The 10,916-nt window shown below is 42.8% G+C and overlaps 1 protein-coding gene across 7 annotated transcripts in view; it reads left to right on the top strand.

The window, feature by feature from the left end:
- The first annotated feature begins 8,614 nt into the window (after positions 1-8,614).
- Etv1 (ETS variant transcription factor 1) overlaps positions 8,615-10,916 on the top strand; it is an 89,499-nt gene continuing 87,197 nt past the window's right edge. Inside the window, exons 1-3 of one of the 7 annotated variants that reach the window (XM_010643357.3) lie at positions 8,615-8,819; positions 10,401-10,597; positions 10,729-10,860. In XM_010643357.3, the coding sequence (XP_010641659.1) occupies positions 10,816-10,860 (45 nt within the window). In that variant the 5' untranslated portion in view covers positions 8,615-8,819; positions 10,401-10,597; positions 10,729-10,815. Of the gene's footprint in view, positions 8,836-9,455; positions 9,739-9,793; positions 10,303-10,400; positions 10,598-10,728; positions 10,861-10,916 lie in introns of those variants that run through there. The other 6 variants (XM_010643359.2, XM_010643355.3, XM_010643362.3 and 3 more) reach the window with 6 other exon arrangements.

The raw sequence follows: 10,916 nt of genomic DNA, 5'->3' as shown, positions 1-10,916 counted from the left end.
ATAAGAAACTGAGAAGAGTTGGGGAAGCTAACAGTGATAGAACACTTGCTTAGCCTGGGCTCAATTTCCAGAGCAGTAAAACATGATTGATAGACAGATAGATAGATAGATAGATAGATAGATAGATAGATAGATAGATACCCCCCTGACACACACACACAAACTAGGGAAATGGAGAGGACTCAGTGGAAAAAGAAAACAAAGATCCAAATATTGAGAGGTAAGACCTTACGAAGTGAAGGTACGAATGAAGCAAAGAATTCTAGGCTTTTTAAAAAAGACTTATCGAATAATACCAAGTAAAAGATTCCATCTTGCCCTGAACAATCAAGTTTTCCAATGAAAATAAAACTCACTAATATGATAGTGATTGAGACAGCAATGTTAAAAATCAGTGACTTTCAAAGATTTATTTACTTTTTTTTAATATTGGGCAATGAACTGAGGATCTTCAGACTGAACGAGAGTTCTAGCCGTTTTTATTTTTTGACATTAAGACCAGGTCTTGACAACTCACTAAGTTGCGGAGGTCAGGCTTGAACTTGCAATATTTCTGCCACAGCCTCTCAAGTAGCTGGGCTTACAGGGGTACACCACCTTAGCTAGTGCTTTTATTCTTATTAGTGATTTGTGGATGATAGAACATTCATTTTTCAAAGCAGAAAGAAAATGAGCTAAAGTAGAAGGGTGAGTGTTACAGATAGGAACAAAAGTGAAAAGTAGGAAAAAGGAACAGAACATTGGTTACTGTCTTTGTAGGAATACAATAAATATCTTGGCTTGTTTTTTTTCTTGACTTCTTGGAAGATCAGATTTAACACATAAACTGCTTGGGTTTCAGCTGGATGATGTGGAGATCTTGGCAAAAATGACTCTGCTTGGAGCCTATTGTCCTGTCTTTTACAGGGGAAACGTGAGCAGGTTCGTGGAAGTCTCTTCTGAGAGGTGACTTGCAGTTTTATGTCTCTACTCTTCGTTTATGCGCCTGATTTGGTGGGAGATGCTATATTACTGTGTGTTTGTAGTACAACAGTGTTTGATGATGAATGCTGAACAGAGAATTTAAAATGAGGAAATAAATTCAAACATCAGCATAATGGATTTAGTTTAGTTTTAACTAAACAAAACTTTACCCTAAGATGTCAAATCCCTAGCCAATATTGTACCTGGGACTTCTGGATTTCCTATGCCTTACCAGATCTAAAAATAGTTTATTTATTAATGTCTTCAACAATTAGTCATCACATATCTACAACTTGGCAACCGCTACATTAGGTGATGGAAATACAATCATAAGTAAGCTAAAATCCCAGTCCTAAAATCTTAGGTCTGCTAGCAGAAGCAGTTTTGTAGAAATAAGGACAGCAGATAAATTTGTTCAATCTGTTATGGTTTAGAGATTGTGAAAAGAAAAAAGTCTTGTAGTTAGTTTGCAAGAGGGCCACCATTGATCCTGGCCTTCTAGCTTGGTCCCCTCTTACCCTGCAGTAAGGCTGATTTTTGTAATCAGTAGCATAAGACAGAAGCAATGGCAGGTCATTTCTAAAATAAGATTGTAAAGGATCATGGCCTTCATCTTGAGCATTTTCTTTTGATTTCCCCACACTGGGGGATCACATGATCAACACCTTTAAGGAGAAACCACATGGCAGTATTCTGAGGAGCACAGCCAGCAGTCAAGGAGGAACTGAGACCTGCCAAGGGCACGTGAGCTTGAAGCTGATTTCCCAGCCCCAGATGACTCAGCCCTTCTCAACAGCTTGACTCTTAGCTCACGAGAAACTCAGAGCCAAAATCACCCAACTAAAATGCTCTAGGATTCTCAAGTCACAGAACCTGTGAAATAATACATGCAGATTGATTCAAGCTGCCAAATTTGGGGGCAGTTTGTAAAGCGGCGATGGATAACTAACACAAAGCTTTCAGTGACGATAATTTGAGAAACAATAATTTAGTGTTCCTGACCATGATCAGATATCTTAAGTAAGAACTGATGACATTTTATGAAGTACAGATCTACACATTGGAAAATAAGAAGAGTAGGTGATGCACTGGTAGACTATATGAGCTTCTGATGCCTCTTCCTGTTCTAAGATTAAATGATCTCAATCCAAACACTCTTGCACTGTATTACATCAGAAATGAGTCAAGAAACCAGAGCTATTTATAGCAAATGCCATGGTCTTTTCCTCTCTTCTGATAACACTATTTTAAGAATTCTGGGTAGATTTGGTAGGAGTGGATGTGACATGTGTATGCATAGAAAAGAATATCTTTAAATGCAAGGATCATTTTTAGGTCCCACCCTTAAACATACCTGAAGCATTAGGATTTCGTATCCTGAATGCTTTTCTTACAAGCTGCTTTCCTTTATCGACTCAAAAGATGTCGGAAATGTCACATGCAAATCATTCCTAAGAAAGGTAATGTTCCCATTCGTACATACAATTTCTTGGTGGACCATGTTGCTTCCAAATATGTTTGATAAACCAATGAGTGGTGACATTTTTGACACACTCATGAAGCAGAAAGTAATTTCAAGTTATAGTCTAAAAGTGAACCAAGAACAAAATCCTGGGTTTTATTTAGAGTATGCCACAGAGATACAAAGATTTGTAGCTTTCTTTGATGTGCTCACATGAAATGCCTGTAGTCAAACGGCTATTTTTAAACTTGAGAAGAAACTCAGGACAAAAGGAACATTTTGAATATAAAAGGGAATTCAGGAAGATCACAAAGAAGTGAAATCACTATTACAAAGTTCAAAGACACATTGTTCTTCAAATACCAAGAAGCTGGCTTAAATATCACTGGTGACCCTTATTCAGAGGAGACTTTCCAGGGTTTAAGGAAGTAATGGACACAAGGCCATTCTTTTGCCCTCTTTTAGAAACTGTTTGGTTTTGGCCCACTCTTATGTCCACCTTCTTGAGACTACGTCTCCTGTTGTGCAGACTTTCGAATAGCATAAGGAGAGCTTACTGTTAGAAAATGGGTGTGCTGTGACAGGCGCCGAGTCAGCTGACTGCTGGGGACCCTGCAGCAGACTCTGAAGTGTTGGTCCTGCTTCAGCCGCTGACAGTCTGTCTCTACTGAAGACCAGGAATTGGTCCCTGTTCTGTGGGAAGCCAGGAAACCGTTTTAAGTTGGACAGAAGTCAGGCTGCTCACTGTGTCAGGGACATCCTAGCAGCCACCCAGCAGTCACAAGGCGTCCTCAGTGGTACCAGCCCAGTGAAGGTTTCCCTACAGAGGAGGCATCTTCAGGCATCTCTTAGAGAAAACTTCTAAACTTTGCAGGAATGACAGCTTTTACAGAGTACCGAATCTGCTGGGCAGTTTAACTCCGTTAGCTCTTGTCCTCCTCTCACACATTTTAGAGAAAAGGTTGTATGTGGTTGTATACAGAGGAAGAAATGGGCACTTGGAGAGATGAGATAATCTGACCAGGGGTGGAGCCAGAATTGAAATGTAAGATTGCCTCATGCAAACTTCAGTTTCTGTTACGCTGTTCATTGTTGGTATTATTGTTGTTGTTGCTGAATCAATGAAAATAGGGGATGCTCTTTGAAAGGGATCTCAAGAGCAAGCAGTAGAAACTCTTCATTATTAGAGAGAGGTCACAATCATTTAAGTACAGACTGATTCTGAATTAAATACCTCAGATACTTTGCTGTTGATCACATATATAGCAGATCCTTAGAAATTAAAAAAAAGATGTAAACCTAGATATTAGAGAAATATTTGTAGCTCAGTGCAACTTTAAGGGATTTGGCGGGGCAATTTTAAAAGAAAGTCCCTTTATTTTCTTTTCCAGCCTTGTTGAGGCATGTCTGGCAAATAAAAGTTGTATTTCTTTAATGCATACAATGAGATATTTTGATATAGATGATGTATGTTGTTGTAAAATGATTATCACAAACTAATTATTATTACAATCATTATGTTACATAGTTACCTATTGTGTATGTGCTAAAAGCACTCCATATTCACTATCAAGAAAGCACTTGAGGCCTGGCATGGTGGCGCATGCCTGTAATCCCAGCACTAGGGAGGCTGAGGCAGGAGGATCGCTGTAAGTTTGAGACCAGCCTGGGCTACATACTGAGTTCCAGGCCAGTCTCAACTACATAGTGAGACCCTGTCTCAAAAAAACAAAACAAAACAACAACAACAAAGTACTTGAAGCCAGGCATGGTGGTGGACATGCATAATCCATGCACACAGGGTGTTGAGGCAGGAGCATCATCATGAGTTTGAGGCCACGATGGGCTACATAGTGGGTTCAAAGCCAACCTGAATTACATAGTAAGATCCTGTCTCAAAGACAAAACAAAACCAAAACCGAACAAACTAAAAGAATATGAAATCTATTATCAACAATAAGAATAAACTTTTGTCTTACAATTATTTATACTGACACTGTATCCTTTTCCATTGTCCAGTAATTGTTGTGTTTGTGTTCATAGTAGCCATTGCCTACATATTACTTGGGTACATATTTGAAATTTGATTATATTTTAGAGGCAAACGAATCAGAAGCATGCTATCCCAGCATTAAGTCATTCATCTGACACGATACATAAAAACCTGCTATGTGCCGGGGGATAAGGGCGTATGACTGTAAGGAGTGTATTAAAGGAAGACACAGAAACAAACCCGGAATATAGAGGTATGCAGAAATACCAGTTTTGAGAGCTGACAAGAGGGAGTCTTCCTAATGCTACTTTGGGATTTGGAAGTGGGGAAAACAATGTATATTTCACGAGCTATTTTGTGAAAGCCAGCCTGAAAATATTATTCCTCTTAATGTTTGGTGTACATTGAAGATTGACTGCCCTTCCTCTTTCTACCCTCCCCTCCGTTCTTTTTTTTTTTCCTTCCTCCCCTCACTCCCTCTCTTCCTTCTTTCTTTTGTTTCTTTTTAATGATACTGGAGACTGAATCCGGGGAACCCTGAGCTATGCCCCTGCAGCAATTTTAAAGCTTCTGACACAGTTTTTTCCTAACTGTCCAGACTGGCCTCGAATTTGGAATTCCTCTGCCTCAGACTCCAGACTAGTTGGGATTATGAGCATGAAGCAACTTGCTTACAAAGGTTAATTTTATTGTTAGTGCTTTAAATTGTGTTAAGTCGAGTTGTAAATGGGGAGAAGAGAATTCTATTTCTACAACAGACTTTGGAATCTTTTTTTTTTGTTGTCTTATCATCAACTTATCTTTTACATTTGAAGAAAACAGTGACCACACTTGACTCTTTCAGACTTTCTCAGTTTCATTTGGAAAACAACTTGCAAGTGGAGATTTGTGAATTCTGATAATTTCTGGGTAGGTGGTATGGTTATATGATGAGTGAAGTTTATTTATTTTACTGTTTTTATTAGTTTATTATTATTCTATAATATGTAGGTCTCACATAAAGAGAATAAAAATGAAAAAAACATTCCCTTCAATGAAAAAAGTGTAACAGGAAGAAAGTGGTTGGAAAAAAATAAATGTCTAAGTGAATGTATGTATTGTATGTATATGTATATATACACTCCCTTTTTATACACTTTTTTTTCTTCTTAACAGCAGGCTATGTAATACTATATATTCTGTTTCCTGCTTTTTTCATTTATTCTATGTTGAATTTTATTAATAATAAAATATATAATAATATTTTATTATTCTATGTTGAATAGATACTGTGGACAATAGATTGGAATCATTACAAAGTTAATCATTACAGGGTAAACCGTTCCTTTACTGGCAGATGGAGTTGCTTTTAGATTTTTCCCTTTATAAAATACTTCAGTAATCTTCAATAATCATTTCTAAGGACCATTGCTTTGGTTTTTGTGGTATTCATTTCCCAAATCAGGATTATTGAGGCTAATTTGGGGTTGGAGTAGATAGTGTAGATTTTAAGGTCTAGTAGATATTGAAACTTACTTTCTTACTTATTTGTTTATTTGTTTTTGAGACAGGGTCTCCCTGTGTAACCTAGGCTGGCCTTGAACTCACTGTGTAGCCCAGGCTGGTCTCCAGCTCAAGATGATCCTCCTGCCTCAGCCTCCTTAGTTTGCGGATTACAGGTGTGCAACTTACTTGTAAAAAGTTACAAAAATTCCTATTTCAATAAGCACTGTATGTGAGGATCCTTATCTAGGTGTCTCAATCTGGATATTCCATTTGCCTAACTTTAAAAGTTAAATACATTATTTTTAAAGTGTTTGCTGTCCTAACTTCTAGTCTAATTAAGAGATTTTTTTATCACACATTCATAAGCTGTTTGTATTTCCTCTGCTTGAGGGTGTTTATAGATTTGCACCAGTGACAATAGCAGTGCTGAGAACAGAGGAGAGAATGGCTTCTATAGCATCTCTACTTGCGCTTACCTTTTCCTAGGCTTCCGTCTCTTCCAAAGCCCTAGCTTCCCTTCCACGGCCAGCCCACTAAAGCTGTTCATTTCTCCCAGCATGCTGCTAGGACACTGTTTTTCACTGGAACAATAACAGCAATAATTGTTACTGTTACCACACAGGGGACTGAACCCATAGCCTGGCACAGAATGGTCAAGCACTACGCTAGAGAGCTACAACACCAGCCTTTTTAAAATTTTCACTTTGAGAGGAAGTCTTGCTAAATGGACCTGGCTGGTTTTGAATCTGTCATTCTCCTGCTTCAGCCCAGACGGTAGTTGGTATCGAAGGTAGGCATCGCCATGCCCACCTGGAATTATTTTCACTCATTTCCTTTGCCGTCTTTGCTATTTAATAGTCTTTCTTTTCCTTATCTATCTACTTGATGTAGTCCTGTGCAAAGTAGGCCATCAACAATTTTCCTTCTACAGTATTGTAATAAAACTAACTATAAAATTACTAGTTTGCTTGATAATCTGATTTTCAAAAGAGTTCATTTGATTTGAACCCTATTAACCATGTTAAAGAAGCAGCCCCATTTTAGTTTCTTTTCTTAAACTACTTTAAGAAATTCACTTTAACATGCATTTTCCATATAGTGCCTTAGTAAGTTAACTGCCGAGAAGCCAGTAATAATTATTATTTTTCTTGTAAAATAACAGCACAAGAACTATAAAGATTTAAACAGTTTTATATACACATTGAAAACTTTCCAAACTAATACGTAGTCTTTTATTGGGGGGGTGCTTTCTCTCAAGAGCTCCTATTTAAAACCCAAATGGGATTTCAAAACACAAATAAATAAATGTCAGAGCTTCTTGGCCTGTGCTCTGCCATTCTATGCCTGAAATCCTGCCAAAATGAAATTTTCCATTCAAGAAGGGCTGGCATTTACTAAGCTGACTTTAAAAAAAAAAAAAACAAGAAAAAAAAAAAAAAACCAAAGACATACTCCAAAGTCCTGGAAACTTGCTGCAACTTTTGACATTGCTTTCTGGTGGACAGAACGGCAGCCGCCGCAGACATTTTCCATCCCTGTAACACTTGCTGAGAAATAAATTCTCGGCCCTTCCAAAGTCTTCAGCTACTGGGTCTATAGTCTCTTCCCAGGGCCCAGCACAGAAGAGTTAGAGCCGCCGGACTAGAAGCTAGTGTCTCACTAAATATCAAGGAGCAGAAATGACAAGAGACGAACTGTCTCACCGAGGTTGCAAGCAAGGAGAAGAGAGAAGTGGGCGAACAAGGGCGGTTCAAGAGGCCACTCGCAAGAGGCTCACACTTAATTCATTCTTAGCGCTAAGACAGCTGTAGTGAGAACGGCTGCTTCCGCAGGCGAGGACATCGCTGTCACTGACTGTGAAGGTCAAATAGTTAACAGATCAGTCTAGAAGAGCTCAAAGGGGGCTGCGCAGCCCCCCAGGTGGTGGCAGCAGGAGCCCAGCGCGGTGCCCCAGGCGGGCGAGGGGAGGGCGCTGGACGGAAACCGAAACCCTTTGGCTCGAAAACCTACAAGGTCCAGTCCTCCAAGAAGCGCTAAAAATGGACACTGTGGCGTAAACCCGAAGCAGGAATGCCAATTAACGAACCTCTCAGAGACAAAACTCATCTTTCTACCCTCGAACTGTTTCGGAATTTTAAAGCCACTGCCTGGATGAAGCACCGAGCAGGAGATCCTAGAACTTTTCTCCCCACTTTCAGTTCTCCTCCTTTTGCGTAGCTTTTTCTCCTAGGCTGTGCACCCTGAAATTATCCCTGAGTCTTAATTTCGAATTTAATTTTTTTTCCTTGCACGTTATTGCTCCCAGACCCAAACAAAGCTCCTTTTCCTCATCTAGAATTTGCTTCACGGACGGGACAAAGAAGAGAGCGATGCACAAGAAAGTTCTGAGGTTTGGGGGAACTCTCAGGCCTTTGTGTGTCATTTCCCCTTGCCCCTCCACGCCCCCAAACACGTGACCTAGAATGGCCGGAATTTTGTGAATGGAGACGAAAGGTGGATAAGGGGGCGGGCGGAACTCCGCCCCCTTCCTAAATCGGCCAATCACCTAGCGGAGCGCTGCGGGGTCAGCAATAAACAACAATGGGCAGGGAGTTTACGGTTCGTTATTGGCTGAGGGAAGAACCTCTCGGGGGCCTAACCCGAAGCTCCGCCCTTTCCCAGTTACCCTGGATACCCGTGGGGCTCTGGCCGCAGGAAAGGTCTTTGGAAACTGTTGCTTTGATTGCAGGGGCTGGGTTATCCCGGGAGGGCGGAATGGCAGGACATCTTTGGCTCTGTGCCTCTCCTGGTTGCACCTTCATGGAGTAACGGAGAGCCTCACCATTCCAGCCTCCTCGGGGTCCTGGCTGCTCCCGGAATCTCTTCGTTGCCGGGTTTCAAAGGCAGTTCCCGCTCAAAATACTTGCCGAGCGCGGGGTGAGCTCCGATTCCGGTGTGTGTGCCTGCTCTGTACAGTTACTACTTATTCCCCCAGTAATCGGTGCTGACTTTTTGTTCTTGACCTTACCGTGCCCCTCCCGCCAGGGTCCAGACTGAGTGGGCGCCCACACTCCATTCGACTGCGTCTACATAAGGTTTCACTTAGGGAAGAAACTTTGAGCTAGAAATCGAGAAGGGCAGCACGTACCCCAGCGAGCTGTACGGCTGCCGGAAACGTCCCTCGGTCGCCAGCTCTGCTGACCACCGGGGTCACAAGTGAATTTCAATACCACGGCGTCCCCGACCCCTTCCCCGGGACCCCAGCCCCTATCGTGCTGTGGCTTCTGAAGTGACGCTTTTAGCGCTCAAGCCCTGCCGCAGGGTCAGGGCTAGTGGCTTCAAGATGCAGTTCCGACTTTCTGAATGTCCCGGTGGGAAGGTCCTCGTAACGCGAGCTCTCTCCCCGCTAGCCCCCAACCTCGGGCTGTGGCTCTTTGAAAGCTCGGAAGGAAGTGAAAGCGTCAAGTACAGTAAGTGACACCCTCCGCCTCCGTGTATACATAACAAAAGCCCAGGAAACCCGCGGCCCGGGACCTTCGAGCCACCCCGCTCCCCGCTCGCCCCTCCCCGCCGCCGCCGAGTCTTGGAAGCTCTCTCCCTTCCCCGGTGCTCCGGTTCGGACCAGTCCGATTTTTAGGTCTTCCCCAGTCCTCCCTCCCGACGCAACCACCCCTAATAAGCGATTCCTCAGCTTCTCCCTGGCCTTTCCTTTATTTTTCCCGTCCCACGGACGATGGCAGCTCATGGTAGTTGAAAATGGGCTAAGAAATGTTTCGATTAACGATAGCGGCGGTCAGTGTGGAGAAACGAAATAACTTGGGCCAACGGCTTAGTGGGAAGGAGGCTAGAGAGCGAGGTGAGCTTCTGGTCCGGTCGAGGAGAGAAGGGCTGGGGGCTTGGGGGGCTGGGGTGAGGCCACGGGCGCTGTGGACTGCACTCTAGTACTGCGTATTCTTAAAGCGTACAACAGGGCTTTAAGGAAATCAGCCCGGTAGTGGACCAAACACACCCGGAGTGAGGACTGGAGATCGGACCACATGGTTTCAGACGCCTTAACAATAAGCAGCGAATTAGGGAGGAAGTCGATTTTCTCCGTGGCTTTTCACAGCTGCGGACCCCGCGCTGGCTGGAGCTGCGCCGGCTGGGGCAGAGGGGTGCAGGGGACCCGCTGGAAGGGGCCGCAAGCCTCGTGATTGACAGCCCGAAATCTGATCTTGTGAAAGAGACGTGGAGCCAATAGGAGGCAGCGATCCATCAGTTTGCATTGGAGGCCCCTGGAGGAGAAGTAGAGGAAAAACCACCGAATTGAGCTCTGTCAGAGGCGCTTTCGGCTTCCAAGGGGAAGTGCTGGGCGATAATTAATGTTTTTATTAAATTTGGAGGGAATTTTTTGCAGCCGTTCGCCTAGCGTGGCCTTCAGGTGGGTCTTTCCAAAAACTTTTTATGTCTCTCCAGATAATTGCATGGTTGTGGGTTGCAAAAACTATCCTTATGAAAGAGGTGTCTCCCTCTCTTTAGTCCCGTTAGGTGCAAAGCAAGTCTCGTTGATCGCCATTGCTAGTTTTGCACTCGTTTGCGAATCAGAGCTGCCCGGGGTACACCGACGCGCAGGGAAACATCGAGAGTGTAAATAAAATACATCGCCTCCGGTTCGGATTTTTGCTACTACCGAAAATATGTAAATTGTGAACTCTCTTGGCTCTCTTTGGATCCAGGTGAAGGAGGCGGTGTAGGGAGGATTATTTTTGTGAATGGGACTGTCGGAGGGTAATTAGCTATGCAAATTCAAGAGCTTCATTCATGATTTTTTTTTTTAAAAGCCTAAAGCCATCTTGTTCCCCTCTAGGTTGATAGAAGTCCAGATCCCGAGGAAATCTCCAGATAAATGCTCAAAATATAAAATACTGAGCTAATATTTGCGAAGAGCAGCAGAATGGATGGATTTTATGACCAGCAAGTGCCTTACATGGTCACCAATGTGAGTGATCAGTTCGAAAGTTGCTGTTTATAAACTTGACTCCGACGGGGGGGGGG

This window comes from Fukomys damarensis, unplaced genomic scaffold (genome assembly GCF_012274545.1).
Source record: "Fukomys damarensis isolate Sample0158 unplaced genomic scaffold, DMR_v1.0_HiC HiC_scaffold_4, whole genome shotgun sequence".
NCBI classification, from domain to species: Eukaryota; Metazoa; Chordata; class Mammalia; order Rodentia; family Bathyergidae; genus Fukomys; species Fukomys damarensis.
The sequence above is the reverse complement of the archived record's forward strand: the minus strand, read 5'-3'. Positions and strand labels throughout refer to the sequence as shown.